Source organism: Elgaria multicarinata, chromosome 15 (assembly GCF_023053635.1).
Source record: "Elgaria multicarinata webbii isolate HBS135686 ecotype San Diego chromosome 15, rElgMul1.1.pri, whole genome shotgun sequence".
Taxonomy (NCBI): Eukaryota; Metazoa; Chordata; class Lepidosauria; order Squamata; family Anguidae; genus Elgaria; species Elgaria multicarinata.
Window position 1 is genome coordinate 15,199,269 of NC_086185.1, and position 16,357 is coordinate 15,215,625.

General features: G+C 47.0%; 1 protein-coding gene across 1 annotated transcript; it reads left to right on the forward strand.

Moving 5' to 3' along the window:
* The first annotated feature begins 910 nt into the window (after positions 1-910).
* On the forward strand, positions 911-10,593 carry LOC134409412 (ribosome-binding protein 1-like). Its single transcript, XM_063142143.1, has 6 exons — positions 911-1,485; positions 2,626-2,805; positions 3,052-3,240; positions 4,308-4,484; positions 6,430-6,571; positions 8,312-10,593. The coding sequence occupies exons 1-6, from the start codon at positions 1,390-1,392 to the stop codon at positions 10,018-10,020; spliced, it is 2,493 nt and encodes an 830-aa protein (XP_062998213.1). The 5' UTR covers positions 911-1,389; the 3' UTR covers positions 10,021-10,593.
* The last annotated feature ends 5,764 nt before the right edge of the window (positions 10,594-16,357 follow it).

The following is a 16,357-nucleotide window of genomic DNA, read 5'->3' on the forward strand; positions in this document are numbered from 1 at the left end:
CAGTCTGAGCTCTAAGTTTGAAGGGGACAGGAAAAGTAGCTTCCTGTTTCTCTCCAGCTACTCCCATTCTTAAGTATCCTACCCTGCTCTTACCCGTATTCTGTTCCTCCATTCTCTTTGGAATGCATTATTTTGCAGTTCACAAAGGAACTTTGACGTGGAAGGAGCAGAATGGAAATAAACTGCCCCAGCATCTGCTGACATTAAAAGGCATTTGTATCCACAATCTAATCACTACTTATTCGGTTAAATAATATTTGTATAATTTATTTGAATTTCTATTGCAATTACTAGAGGTCAGGAGGGATGTAGCTTTTTCTCTTTTTAAAAGAGAGACCCACTCACCTTCCTAAAGGGACCTAGATAAAACAGAGGGCGTGGGGGGACAGCAGGCCAGCAAAATCAAAAACAACAACTAACCATCTCAATTCTGATTTTGTTTAATTCTTCTTGGGACAATTTGGCTTTCTACCACCATGGAATTTGGACTCTGGATTTACAATAAACCACCATGCTTGAGTTAGGATTTCTGGGTAACTGGAGGGGAATCTACTCCGGGCAAAGTGTTTAGCTCTGGCGTAGCGGGGAATGTAATAAACGTTCCTGTTTATGCAGCCAAGTCACGAAACGGGCTACAAATGCATCAAAAACGTATTCAAAAATAAAACAAATGACAGGGATGCACAAGTCGTTCTTCACTTGGGGCCTCCACCATTTGAAGTTGGGAGGAATTTCATTTTCATTTCTTTAAAGCATTCGTAACCGGTTTTTTTTAGCTAGATAGGCTCACGGCAGTTTAAAGATCCTACTTTTAGGTTTACAATTTAACCATCTAAAAGGTTTTCTTTTGTAGAGGGAATATATTCTGCTGCAGTCTGAAGTGGTACAGTACAGACCCAAGTTTACTACTACCATGAGGAAATTGCTGGCATGATCTAGAAGGATATTGGGGGCAGCATCTACTTACTAAGTAGCCTAGTCCAATTTTAAATGTACTAAGAAGGCAAATCCTGGATTAACCTGGCAGGCCAGGGAAAGGATCAGGAAGGGAAGACAGAGTTCCAGTCTGCAGTTTCCCCTATACAGCAGAGATGTTAAGAGTTGGAACGGGGGATCTCCTCAGCCTCTGAACTGGGGTCTCCCCAGAATAGGACTTCTGCTTAAATCTGCAGAGTCTGTTGTGATTGCGAGGACCACTGGGGGGTCCTGAATTCATTTGCAGAATGCAAATCTAAATGTGGGAAGAAATCAGGAATCGGGGAAGCTGTCCCATGGAAACAGTAGAAGGTGGGTTTAAGTGGGTCTAGAGAGAAGAACCAAATGAAATCCTAACGAGGGGAACCAAAACCATCTGGGAAAAGAGAAGAAAGATCTGCTAGCACTTCAGCCATGGAAGAAACGTACCTACTTCATGCCGAAGGAGTCAAGAAAAAGATTTTACACGGAGGCTGCGGGGAGCTGCCGAATTTCAAAGATGGGAGCAAGGTAAGGCTGCAAGTCGAGAGCCGTGGGCATGATGGCTTAAAGGAACTTCTGTGTTCGGAGACAGTGTGCCAGTGATCATAGGTTCCTGCGGATCAAACGTGGGGATGGGTGAGGAGGAATTCGCTTCATGCCTTATGGGCTTCGTTGGATGCATTTGGTGGAATAGGTGGGGCCCTTGGTCTGTTTCAGCAGGACTCTCGTGTAAATGGAACGAAAGAGGGCAACAGAGAATAATACACCAGCTACGTGGCAAACGTACCTGGAACGTCGCTCTTTCAGTCCCTTTCCCCTTCTTTCTGTCTCCGTTGACCACCAGCTCTAGAAAGATGCTTCTTAGGTTATGGAGGCTTCACCTTGTTCTCTTAAGTTAGCGACTCCAATTCAGTTGGGTCAGGGCAGCAGTGACTTATACTTTGGGCTCCTGTATTGTCTTACTTGTCCGGTGCTTTAGAAATCATGTGCATTTGCTGCTGGAGGAAGGAGAAAAAGTTGGAATACGAGGAGGAAGTTGAGCTGACTGCCATACAATGGCTTGCTACAGAGTTGCTGCTAAATGGGCTTCCTATGGTGTCAGGGTTCCTGCTATCTCCTGGACCCGCTGAGCAGTCCTTAAGGATCTCTGCCTCCTTAAGAGTGCCGCCTTCCTTCTTTTTACCCTCCCTTTCCCAGTAACATGGGGTTTAGGCTGTAAATGTGGAGCGATTGGCACACCAGGCACTTTAGGGTTAACACAACAGTTTGCTAATACATTAAAACAAGAAAATTGCAATAAAAGGTATCTAGTCAATAGAGCTGAGTGTACAAAGGAATTAAAAGAAATAAAAGTGGCAAAAATGCAAGTTCTTTTACCCTAAGCTGCACCTAGATGTCTTCAGGCTGCTTCTTTCTGCTCCTTCCTCATGCTCTGGTCTTTTCCTACTCCTTTTTAGCTGTCTCTCTCACCCCTTTATACCCTCTTCCCCCCCAAAACAGAAAGTACTGTTTCAGTCTTAACTGGAGAAATGAAACTACTCCTTTCAGGAAAACGCCAGGCCTCTCTAAGCCTGACTTTATTACCTTGCCTATGTAGGCCTCAAACCTTCCCACGTGGTTTCAATTTGGATGGGCTGGATCAGCCTTAACTTTAATCTGCCTTCGCAGGTCACGTTCCACTTCCAGACACTGAAAGACAACTTTGAGAGAACGGTGATAGACGACAGCCGGGGCGCTGGCATCCCCATGGAGATTATCGTGGGGAAGATGTTCAAAATCGAGGTCTGGGAGACCCTGCTGACTTCCATGAGGATCGGCGAGGTGGCCGAGTTCTGGTGTGACGCTGTTGTGAGTGTGCGATGATGGAGCCAGGAGAACATGGCCTTCTCCTGGCAAGGTTACACTTATCAGCCCCTATTAGACATGATGTCTGGATGCTCCCTCTAGGAATGTGTTGCACCATGTCCTGCTTGTTCATCCCTGGCCGATGGCTGGTTGGCCACTGTGTGAACAGAGTGCTGGACTGGATGGACCCTTGGTCTGATCCAGCATGGGTCTTTTTATGTTCTTATGTTCTCTCCTCTGCGCTTTCAGCACACAGGCATGTACGCCTTAATCTCCAAGGGCATGAGGAAAATCGCGGAGGGGAAGGACCCTCTGGATGGTCAGAAGCACCGCTGTGGGATGGGCAACATGTTTGACTATCACACCACAGGCTACGCAGACCTGGATGAGCTGCAAAGGACGCCTCAGCCCTTGATCTTCATTATGGAGCTGTTCAAAGTGAGTCAGGGGAGGAACCAGAGGGTGTTTTGTCCAGGGGGCACAGAACCGAAATCTGGCCCGCCTGGGGTCTCAACTAAGCTTTCCACAATGCCCCAGATAGAGTCCTCAAAGGCAGTTATGGGTAGTAAGCGCTTTAAGCTCTTTAAGTTTCTTTGGTATTTTGCCCCTCCCCCTTTTCCTGTCGGCTCCACCCCTTTTGCTACATCCAACACTGGAATTTGGCCTCCGAAAGCTTCTCTGAAATTGAACTCAGTCCTCCGGCTGAAAGAGGTTCAGGGTAAACAATCAGTGTTTGGGGGAAGGGGATATGACCAGGTTAGGATCCAGGACCAACAGGGTGACCATGTGAAAAGGAGGACAGGGCTCCTGTATCTTTAACAGTTGTATTGAAAAGGGAATTTCAGCAGGTGTCATTTGTATGCATGTCACACCTGGTGAAATTCCCTTTTCATCACAACAGTTAAAAGTTGCAGGAGCTATACTGCAGCTATACTGTGACCAGATTTAAAAGAGGGCAGGGCACCTGCAGCTTTAACTTGTTATGAAGAGGAAATTTCACCAGGTTCTCCATATATACAAATGGCACCTGCAGAAATTCCCTTTTCAATACAACTGTTAAAGATACAAGAGCCCTGTCCTCCTTTTCATATGGTCACCCTAGGACCGACAGATTCTACCCACAGCCTTGGGGTTCTATGTGAAGGGTTCCCCTTCCTTCCCAACCCAGTTCTGACCCATCTAGGCAAGTGAAGTCCATTTCTGAGCACATTTCAAAGTGCAAGGTTGTAGCACTGACCTTAATACTCACAAAGTGGTGAAAAGGTTAAGTTTAGCTTGCAAAGAGGCTAAATTTGCCCCCTGGGGCGTTCGACAGCCGCTACAGATGCCATTTTTGTTTTTAATGGGTGGTGGTGCCTCCACTGTGGATCAGACTGCTTACGTTGCTTACCCTTGGTTTATAGATTGTGAGAATTAAGGTCAGCAATTAAAAAATAATTATTAAGAAGAATAAACAAATAGGACTTCTATATAAATAACAAGCCTTGCGTTTCTGTCCTATTCAGGTGGAGGACCCTTCTTCCTACAAACGGGATACCTGGGCCATGAGCAACGACGAGAAGCTGGTGGCGGTGCCTAAGCTGCACACCGAGGGCAACCGGCTGGTGCTGTCCAGGAAATTCAAGGAAGCGGCCGAAAAGTACCAGGAAGCCGTGATCTGTTTGCGCAACGTCCAGGCCAAGGTGAGAGCTGGGTGGGCGTAAGACGATAAATGCATTAATTTTATTAGCTATCTCTGTCTGTTAAGATCTCAGCAGAAGGTCTTTTGCAGATGCCTCCACCACCTCAGGCAAGGCGGATGGCTACCAAGGAAAGGGAGTGGCAATACCTACAGTTAGGATGTATTGTGGCCTCTCCAAAGAGGTCAGCTGGAGTCTGCTTTGTTGACTTTTCAGGGCCCCTTTTCCAGACAAACTTTTCAATCCTCTCAACTGTTCCGTGTAGCTTTTAAGATCTTGCTGTCCAGGTCCAGGCCCAATTCAAAGTGCTGGTATTAACATTCAAAGCCCTAAACGGCTTGGGGCCAGGCTATCTGAAGGAACGCCTCCTCCCGTATGTACCTGCCCAGACCCTAAGGTCATCTTCAGGGGTCTTTTGCCGTGACCCCCTGCCAAAGGAAGTGAGGCAGGTGGCTACCAGGAGGAGGGCCTTCTCTGTTGTGGCACCCCGGCTTTGGAATGAGTTCTCTAAGGAGGTTCGCCTGGCACCTACATTATATTCTTTTAGACGCCAGGTGAAGACCTTTCTAAATTAATTTTAACTTCGCTGTTTTAAATTTGTATTTTAAATTTGTATTTTTGCATTGCTGCTGTTTTTATCTTGGTTGTGCTTTTATATTGTATTTTATATTATGGTTTTATACTGTTGTTTTATACTTTGAATTGTCTTAATTTTGTAAACCGCCCAGAGAGCTTCGGCTATTGGGTGGTATAGAAATGCAGTCAATCAATCAATCAATCAATCAATCAATTTAGTTCTTGTGTATCTTTAGATAGCTCAGAATTTCATTATTTAGTATTGTGAATTGGTTTTGAATTATTATTATTATTATTATTATTATTATTATTATTATTATTATTATTATTATTATTTGTTACCCACCTCTCCCTCCGGATCGAGGCGGGGTGCAACATAACTTAACAGGGCAGCTTACATATGCCCTTCTTAGGTAAGCTGCCCTGAGAGAATTATATGTGTGTGTGTGTATAAATTTTATTTATTTACATTTATATCCTGCCGTTTTCCTCTTGCAAGGAACCCAAGGTTGCTTACACACACACATGTCTTCCTCCTCTCTATTTTATCCTCACAACAACCCTGTGGGGTAGGTCAGGCTCGAGAGTCAGTGACTGGCCCGAAGTCACCCAGGGAGCTTCCTGGCCGAGTGGGGACTTGCAGGCCGTCTCCTGAGACCCAGTCCAACACACTGGCTCTCAGTGCGTTTTCTTGGAAATAAAGCCAGACTGCTCACTTGAGGGAATGGTATTAAAGGCAAAACCGAAGTACTTTGGCCACATAATGAGAAGACAGGATACCCTGGAGAAGAGGCTGATGGAAGGCAAAGTGGAAAGTGGAAGGCAAAGTGGAAGGCAAAAGTGGAAAGTGGAAGGCAAAAGGAAGAGGGGCCGACCAAGGGCAAGATGGATGGATGATATTCTGGAGGTGACAGACTTGACCTTGGGGGAGCTAAGGGTAGCAACGGCTGACCAAAAGCTCCGGCATGGGCTGGTCCATGAAGTCACGAAGAGTCGGAAACGACTGAACGAATAAACAACAAATGGACAACCCAAAGGAGCAAGGAGAGTGGGCCCGCAGCCGGCCAGTCTTCCCAAACCACCCGGATATATGCGTCCTGCTTTTTATACAGGCCATATGGTGGTCTCCTGTCCCAAGATACTCACCTTTCTTAGCTTCAGCAATTGCTCAGGCTCTTTCTCGCACTCATTCCTGTCCTCCGCTTATGTTCTCATAAGGCACAGAGGGGCCAGGACCTTCCTCCAATGGGGTCCATCGCCTTCTTTCTGAGGTGGCCCCGGATTTGACATGCCTTCCATCCCACTCCACAATAATGTTGATCAATCCAGGCTCCGCATCACCCTTTTTGTTCTTCACTGGGTGTCTCGACAGGAGAAGCCGCAGGAGGAGGACTGGCTGAAGCTGGAGAATCTCATCACGCCGCTCGTACTGAACTATTGCCAGTGCCAGCTGGAGCTGGGGGAGTATTACGAGGTCTTGGAGCACACCACCGACCTCCTCCAGAAGGACAACAGTGAGTCCCCCCAGTGAGGCCCCCCTGCTGGCTACTTGTAGCCCAACCTTTTTTCCATCCCAAGGGACCACACTGCAGGTCCCGTGATACCTCCCTCGCAGTGTTGCCGAGAGCAGTGGGGGTTTCACGCATTGCTTCACAGGCAATCTCCTGTGAGCATCGTTGACCCACGCAATCGCTTGGGTGGTTCATGAACCCTGGCTGGGCCTAGGCCCACTTCTCTCTTTCTTTGGGTTGTTTACACTTCCAAGAAAGCAACATAAACATTTGATATTTTGGGCTGCTGCTGCTCCTCCTCCTTCTTGAAGTCTTAAGGCCTAGAAACTTGGTGGTTTTCTTTTTAACATTTAAAACTGAGATTTTGAGTTCTAGTCCCCCATTCTAAATTCCTAATTTCACCCAGTATAATTGTGGACTCACAAAAGACAGTGGCCCCGTTCAGACAACACGCTAAACCATGCTGCTTAACCACAAAATGGTTAACGGCATTCCGTTAACCATTTTGTGGTTAAGCAGCATGGTTTAGCGTGTTGTCTGAACGGGGCTAGTGCCAGTTTTGGGTTCTGGGGGCTCTTGGGTAACATGCCCTCAGTGGAACCCCCCCCCTCTCAGTTCCTCTCTCGGGGGTCACTTCCCCCTTGCCACAATCACGACTGCTCCCTCGGGGCCCAGTTTGCAACAGCACCCAGTGGGACAGGGCAAGGCAAACAGAGGTGGCTGCTCTTCCATCTCCACACTCTTAAGGAAGAGGAGCGGAGGCAGAGCCAGGAGAGAGCAGGGGCCCCTTTGCGGTGGAGTCGGCCTGAGCAGCTGCCCAGCAGTGTCAAGCCCTGGCGCCGGCCCTGACAAAATACAGGCGGCCATGGCCTTGTACTCACATGGTGTCTGAGCCGGCAAGTGAGGAGGAGACAAGTCAACAGGTAGGTTTGGGGTTGTTGGCATAACAGCAATTGGCCATATAGACAGAAAACTACACTTGACACACACACAAACACACACACACAGACACACACACACAGAGGGAGAATGTACATCTGGCATGGACAGGCGTCAACCTTCTGTGGACCAGTGTAAATGTAAAAAATTATGGCCCATGAAACAAGAACAGCCTATATGGATGACTCAGCCAACCTGGTCACTGAGGTCATCAGATGAGACACTCCTGGTGCTTTCACATGGACCTGAGGTCCATTTAGAGTGCACTTGCTTTTAGTTTACTGGTTCCCTCTAGTGTGGGATTCCCTGCCAGCTGATGTGAGGCAGGCACCAGGGTTGTTTTGTTTTTGACATTTTTATTTAAGTAACTGTTTAATGTTTTATTTAAGTATTTATTTAAGTATTTATTTATTGCATTTGCATGCCGCCCCATAGCTGAAGTTCTCTGGGCGGTTCACATAAGACAAAAACACTTAAAAACAGTATACAAAGATTAAAAACCACAAAGGCAAGCAAAATACACATACATTGAAAGCCACTACAACAACTTTAATATTTTTTAAGTAACCCTTCAGCCACAGTTTCATGGTTATAACTTGCCTTTAAATATTTTGATGCTTCTGTATTTTGATTCCTTTTTCATTGTTCATCACTCAGGACACTTTTTTTTTTTTTTTAGATATAGAGGGGTTTATAATTTTTTTATAAATAAATGAATAAATATTTTTCGGGGTGGGGGTGAGAAGAGGTTAGGTTCGATATCTGCCGATTCCCGAGAAGCTCATTCGCTTTGTTCCTTTCTAGAAAACGTCAAGGCTTATTTCAAGCGGGCAAAGGCCCACGCTGCCGTCTGGAACGAAAAGGAGGCCCGAGCGGATTTCCTGAGGGTGGCCCACTTGGATCCGTCGCTGGCGGCCGCCGTGAGGAAAGAGTTAAAGGTCCTGGGGGAGCGGATGAGGCGGAAGCATGTGGAAGAGCGCAAGAGGTACCGAGGGCTCTTCCAGCAGCCTCCAGAGGAAACTGAGGAGACTGAAGAGCTCCCTGAGGGAAAAGATGGCCTCCTGAGGGCAGAGGAGGAGGGAAATGATCCAGAAAGCTCAAATCCTCAGAGAGGGGTAGAAGGGACTGGGATTGGGGCAAGGAATGGAGAATTAGAGCCTGGAAACACTAAGGAGGGAAAGGGAGGACTCCTAGCCGAGGGGGAAATGGACACAGGGAACTTTGCTGCTCAGAAAGAGAGGGAAGAAGTGAGGGTGGCTGAAGAAGGACAAGTCAAGCAAGAAGACTATGGGCAAGGTGGGGAGGTGTCTAGTCATTGTGGGGACAATGGGACAGACTCTGAAACCGGCAACGGACAACAGTTAGGTTTTGGGCAACAGCAGCCAGATTGGGAGAGGGAAAATACAGAAGAGGGCTGGGATCGGAATGGAGATGTTGGTTCTACAGTGCAGAAGGAAGAGCAAGGAGGGACAGGTGTCCATGGGGGTTCTGGGGACCCCGTGATCAGCAGTGGGGGAGGCCCCACAGAAGGACAGTGTGAGACCGAGTGGGGCCTCAGAGCAGAGAATTTCACCAGAGAGAGGGAAGACCATGAAGCAGAGCATGTGGAATTAGAAACTACAAACTGGGCCCATTCTAGGATACAGGACAATACGGATCGCGGAATAGAGGATGTAATGGAAGGGGCGAGAGAGGAGAGCGCCTTGGATGGCATCGAAGGGGACAGCTTCCAGGTCGAGCAGGAAGGGTCAAGGAGAGAAGCAGGGGTGATGGCAACACAGCTGAATTTGAGGGAAGAAGCCAGCTCTGACCGGGGCAACTGTGGAGGGCCAAACAAAGAGAGTGCCGCTGGAGAGGAGGAAGAACCGGCAGAAGAAACGGCGTTGGGAAAGTCAAAAGGAAAAGCTGATGCTCCTTCTAAGCCAGAGGAGGAGACACATGGGTATGAAGCAGGCCCAGGACATGGTGAGGCAGACCCAGCAGGCCAAGTGGCGGCAGCTGAGGATTGTGGGAAAGGATTAATAGATGATAGCACCGAGGCAGAGAGCTGCCTTGGAGCAGAGAGTTCCAGGGGAGAGGATAATCCTGAAGAAGCTGGAATCCAGAGGGAAGGCACCAAAGATGGGTATGGCACTACGTCACAGGGAAAGATACAAGGGGATGAGAGAGCCCAGGAAGGCACTGAGGCAGAATTAAGCTTTGAAGCCAAGAATGCCAAAGGAGAGAACTTGGATGCAGAAGAAGCAGATTTGCAAGTTGGACGGGAAGGGGCAGGGGAAATAAGAGTGTTAGCTGAAATGGATTTGGGGGAAGAATCTCTCCAGGAGAGCAGTGGGGCGTCAAGAAAGGAATGTGAGGGTGCCCAAGAGACACCGCTGCCCACTCGCCGTGCAGAAGGCAAAGACCAGAGTCAAGCAGGCTGTTTGGAGGAGATAGCTTGGTCTGGAGCAGGAGCTGAGTGGAATATTTCTGCCCCCAAGCAGCCCGGCTTAATACAGGAGGAAGCCCAGTGAAAAGGGAAGCACGTGGCAGAGCCGGCTACCAAGGACTACATGGACCTTTGGAACCCGGGTCGGAGTGAAGGGGCGGTGGCTGGTGACCAGCAGCTTGAGAAAAGGCAGCCCAGTCTGAAGATTGGCTTGCACTCACCATGGGATGGATCTGGTACTTATGGGGAAAGAGCTACTTGCCCCTCCTTAGTCTGGCTCTAGTCTTTTCAGCTCCCTCACGAGTTGCTGGCAACAGAAAGCCCTATATAGGGTTGTTGTGGCTGTTTCATCAGCTACGTTTGCAACCTGTACTCACGGAAAATAAATGTCCTCTTAGCTATAGTTCCAGCTGAGCACTTCGGAGTGGTAGTGCCCCGTTTATGGGCTGCTCTTCCTGAAAGGCTCACCTGACACCTTAGACTGTTATCTTTCGGTGTCGGGCAAAGACCTTTCTTTTCTCCCTGGAATTTTAGATTTTATTCCTGTTTTTATATATACTTGGCATTGTTTTTCCTGTTCTATTTGTGTATCTTTAGGATTTTTAGCATTTTATGTAATCCTCCTGGTGAACTTGTGTTATAGGGTGGATTCAGAATGTCATACATAACTATAAAATAATTAAATTAAAGTTTTTTTGAGGGAATGGCAAATGGTGTGTGTGTGTGCGTGAGAGAGAGAGGGGGGGCTAGAGGGGATAGTGGCAATAAAATCACAGTGGCAGGAGACTGGGTTGAAGGAACCCTATAGCTGGCCTCCCCCAATTGTGTTTCCCCCCCCCCCTAGCTGTAATGGGAAGGGGCTAGAAAGCTGCCATTTTAAATGTCCTACGGTGCCCCATGGCATTGTGGGAAATGTAAAATGGTAGCTTCCCCGGCCAGGGCAGGCAATGGCATCAGCTTGTTAAACATTCAGTGTAGTTTATTTCTCTCAAAACTAGCCACCTGGTTGTTTGGGGTGGTTAACAAATCCTGGGTTCAGACAACATGCTAACCCACAATTCAGCAAACAACCGAGCCCCTCAACCGCTACGGGTGGGTTGGTGTGAACCCAGCCAATGACTAGATGTCCAAGGTCGTCTACTGCTCCACCATCACACAGCCACCATTGCCTGGGATAGAGAGAGAGGCGGGTGAAGAAGCAGTGGAAGATGACGAGCAGCCATGGGGCTCTTGTCAATGGGCCCTCGGATTGCTGACCCCATGGGGCACCAGCCCTGCCTTGAAGGAAGGGCAGGAGGCAAGTATGATAGTTTACTATCCACCATTTAACTTTGGATGTGGAGAAGAGTGTAACGGAGAACCCAGCGCTCTTTCCCAAGCAAGTCAGAATCCCCACAGGATCAAGAATGAAACCAAACAGAACAATATAAGTACAAATTTATTCTTTTTGTTTCGTTTTCGCCAGAGCAGAAACGGAAAAGACTTGAGTGAGGACAGCACATTGTAACCAGTCAAAATTAGTTCCACTCCCAGTCTTGAAAAAAAGAAAGCAAGCTTTGGCTCATTTATGCCCCCACGGCTAATGGTTTCAACGGAGAGGTTTCCCAAAAACCAAAACCCGACCATGCTCAGCCCTTGTTCTAGACTGCTGCCCTTTGGCCAGGTGTGCCAGGTAAGGGACGATCCGAAGCCTTGGGCGTGTCCAAGGAGGAGCAATCGCGCGCCATCTGCAATGGGAAAGTGCCGCTCCAGAGAACTGGGCAGGAGGTCTGGTGGTACCCACTGTTAATGCCAGCCAGCCCCCCCCCCCCCGCCCCTATAGTGCAGCTGTGAGGTTGGGGAAGCCAACAAGTGCTACACAAATTAATTATTCTTTTCAGACATCATTTCTTGCCTTTTCACACACTGGAAAATAAAATCCTATATATTTAGAAGGCGATACAGATTCTGCTGAGTTCCAATTGTGGTTTCTTTTGGCTGGGTGATTGGGAAGAGAAGGCACAAGACTTAACAATTTTACACGTGGATTTTAGCAGAAAAATTGGCTGATGGTTAAATCTGAAAGCTGTCTTAGATGCTGTTCAGCAGGGTCTAATGACTACATTCAGGAAGAACGCTGTTAATCCAAATAAAATTGAGTAAGAGACTCCTTCCACCATATCCTAGCACTATGGTTGAAAGTGATCACAATATTGATTTATTTGAGAGAGCTTTAACCTCTATCTCAGGATGTGTTGCCTTCACAAGGCAGTTTACTAGACAGGGTTTCTTAGAGTGCAAATCCTACGTGTGTTTAAACAGGAAGAAGTCCTACAGCTCCAGCATTCCCCAGCCAGCATGACTTTTTTTTCCTGTTTAAACATGCCTAGGATTGCACCCATAACATGTTCTACTGACAATATTGTCCCTCCATCCATTTTCAAGGAGCCTAAAGACGACCTCACGGCTTCCTCATGCAAAGTCCAAGAAGGAGCTTTGTCACCCGTGGAGGTCTCGCAAACCTCCAAGGTGTAGCATTTTCCAGGCACGAAGCGAACCTGACACCAACTGTATTCACCAGTTTCTCCAAGGAAAGATTATGTCTACACAATGAAATCAAACCAGTTTCAAACCTGTTTAACCAGGGCCTGTTATTCTGGAAAGCAGCTGGGAGTTACAAAAAACAAAAACAAAAAAACAAAAAAAAAACGAAAAGAAAAAAGGTTTTTTTATTGCTCCTACATCACTACAGTTCCCAGGATTCTTTGGAGGACAGTCATTAATGTTAAAATGGTTTAAAATATGAAATGTATATAGGAGACGCCAGATGCAAGGCCCCACCCAATTCCTTTTAAGAGTGGTGTTAAATGGGGTGGTGGTGGTGTCATTTTAGCAAGTGATGCTCTCTTCAAATGTCCTGCTGTGGTCAAAATTCCCCATTCCACCCTTCTCCAGCCTGGTGGCCTCCGTATGTTTTGGATTCCAACTCTCAACATTCCTGACCAGTGGCCATATTGGCTGGGGCTGATGGAAGTTGAATTCCGACACACCTGGAGGACACCAGGTTGCCAAAAGTTGTCCTATTCTATACACCCTGAGTGCGGATATGTCCTTTGTCTGTGGGGCTGTTCAAACAACATGCTAACCCACACTCAATGGTTGAAGGTGGGTTGCTGTTGAACCATGGGTTGTTTGTTCAACTGTGGGTTAGCGTGTTGTCCAAACGTTTGCAGGGTGGCTTAACCATGCAATGCGGCTTATTTTCTTTAACAAGCCACCTTGAGAACCCACAGGTTGATGTTGGGTTGTTCAGGGTGGTTAACAAGCTACCCTGCATACATTCAGACAACACGCTAACCCATGGTTCAACAAGCAACCCTGGGTTCACCAACAACCCAGGCTCAACGACTGAGTCTAAATTGCCCCTGTGTCTTCCTGAGGCTAACTTGGCTCCTAAGCTCTTGATCACATACTGCTCACATGGTACTTTAAGAGAAGGATGTAGTTTTCTGCTGTTCTTGGGCAACCCAACACGGACACAGCCCATGCTTCTTGCCTAGGGAAAGAGAAATAAATCACAATATCAAGCTAAACGGGACAATTCCTTGGCAGGAACAACTGGCACAAACCCACAAAGAACATTCTTGTTCCAGGCTAAAGGTCCACCGTTACAGAATCCTCAACAAAACGTTCTTTGTCATCAACATTTGGTGCCTGCAATCCAGAAAAATCTGCTTCCTTTGACAGCTACCGTGACATCAATCTGCACGTTCCTTTGATATTTTTGTCCCCCTTCTTGGGATCCTCCACGATGCCCAACAAACAACATGCCGCAGCGATCTAGTAACACAACCCACACACAACTGTCAACGCGACGTGCTACAACCACCCGCACAACCTACAGTTCTCTCGACATACGTAACATTCCTAACGATCCACAACGCTACTACAAAAGAACTCGCAAACCACATTGTGACCCAGGGCACCACCAACCACACCGCATACCTTGCATTCTTAAGGGGGCGCCTTTATTTTTGCAATGCTGCAGCAATACAGCAGAGGCAGTATATAGTTCCCTTATATTTTGATCTGGCAGGGCTTCACTCCATACTCCACAATTTGCACAACATCCAGAGAGAACCTGCTATAAACGCAATACACAGCATGAACATTAGGTGATATTCAGAATCTTTAATACACTTGGCTGTAAACCTGCTTTGTCTTTGCCTATATCTTAAAATCCACTGTCCAATATCACAGCCTTAGCCATGACTAACACTTTTAATCCAAACCACAGATATTTGCTTTATGGCTCATCTCCCAATATCTAGAATACTTCGGCAGTTCTCATGAATTGACTTTCCTCCTAAGAATTTATCACACCTGCCTGCAGAACAGAACCTTACATGGACATCTGCTTCAGAAGTCCCCACAAGGGGCTACAAAGCCAACTGATCTTAGTGGATCTCTAGTGTCAGAGGGTGGACAAAATCCTGACGGACTACACTGTGTGTCTACCATATTCCTGATGAAGAGGAAAGGAAAGGAGACAAGCGATTTAAACAGGAAATGGGAGCGGCTTCTAAGAAATGCACGCCGGCGTTGCTCCTGAGAGGTCTAAACATGTCAACACTCTGGCCGAACACACTGTGAGCTACTTGAGTAGGTTATTTCACAGTGGGCTTGGTGCAAATCCAATGTGCTTTGAGCATCAGACCCACACAAATCTACCAGCTGAGACACACATGGGGACTCAACGTTGACCTTAATGAGCCACCATTTCTAATGCTTGTGTTCCTTTTTGCATGCTAGGCACGTGAATCCCTTTCCTTTCTGCTTGTGCCTACTAGAGATGTAGGCGAAACGTTGCTGTCTGTACTACTCTGACCCACATCCCATGCCATGCTCTCTGCAGAAGAAAATGGGGGCAACATTTCCACCCCATGGATGGCTAAAATTCATTGCCACACTAACCAAGAACAAGACTCTTGAACTGTCTGATCTACAACAATTAGATGGTGGGCCCATTCAGAAGACACCTTAAACCATGGCTTTAATCATGGTGGTCAAGCCAGAAAGCCAGGCTGTGTTCAGAAGACACCTTAAACCACAGCTTTAATGATGGCGAATAAGGCTTTTTGCTTTATTAACCATGGTTTAAGGTGTCTTCTGAGCACAGCCCGGCTTTCTGGCTTAACTACCATGGTTAAAGCCATGGTTTAAGGCGTCTTCTGAATGGGGCCAATGTTGATTTGGGGCATGTTTAGACAGAAAAAAAGACTGGGGAATCCTGGGAGTTGTAGGACTCCCTCCCACCCACCCCCATAACCATGCATAGGATTGTGCCCTTACGCATATTTCAGGCCAGGTGGAGCTTACTTATTCCAGTGGGATCTGGCCTGCTTAAATATAGGTAATTCAACTCTATATTGCTGTTTTTTCTTTCTCATAGAGCTAGAACCTCCTCAGTCCTTCTGAATAATCTCAATTTGCCTGAATGGAAATGGGGGCACCTGTTTATTTTCAGGAAGGGGAGGTTGTACCAATAAGGGCATTTCCACAGCTTGGAAGGAGAGTTTTATGCAGGGCTTTTTTTTGTTTTGTTCCTCCGAAGCATAGAGGTACTTGGTTCTCCTGTGCTCCTGTAATGGGACATTCTGAACTGCCTTTCCCTCGATTGCCATTAACCCATGTGACATAAACACCATGCAATGCAGTTAACAGCCCAGGGGAGGGGCTACCCTTGCGCTTCCCAAATTTCTCACATGAACCGGTCCAACAGTAAAGGCTTGCGCCCCTTCTCACGATGCGTCAATAAACCTTGCGGATGCAGGACGGTCAGGTTCCCGACGTCCTCCAGCCACGTTTCTCAAGAGGTCACTCGGACGGAGCTCATTCCAATTCCAAAACGAAGCCATTCAAGTCCAGCCTCTGATCAAGCTGCCGGAGCAGACGGACGAGAGAGATGGCGAGTTGTCTTTCATCACATTGAAAACAAGAGTTCGGAACAGAACAGAACAGCAAAGCCGGAATGAACGCATAACAAGGAATTAGAATTTAATGCATGAGGGAGTCCATAACAGCACTTAAATACAGTATATATAATATGTATTTATATATTATATATATTTATATATAAATATGTAAATTAAAACAATAAGGCTCTCCGTTATAAAGCTTCTCTCCTGTAAGGCTGCTACTGCTGTTGGAACAGTGTGTTTTAAAGCCTGCTCTCTTTCCTCAGTGACCATTCCTGTGAGGTTTCCTCTGGACCGTTTCATTACTTCCCACTGAGCTCAGTGGATCAAGAGGCACCCGGCTGCTTGCAAGTTCCTTTCACAACATACCCAACTCCTATGCAAACTTTTCTCTTTCTTTTCCTTAAAAAAAAAAAAGCGGGGGGTAAGGAGGTTTCAGATTTCTTCCCCCTTAAAATTGTCTGG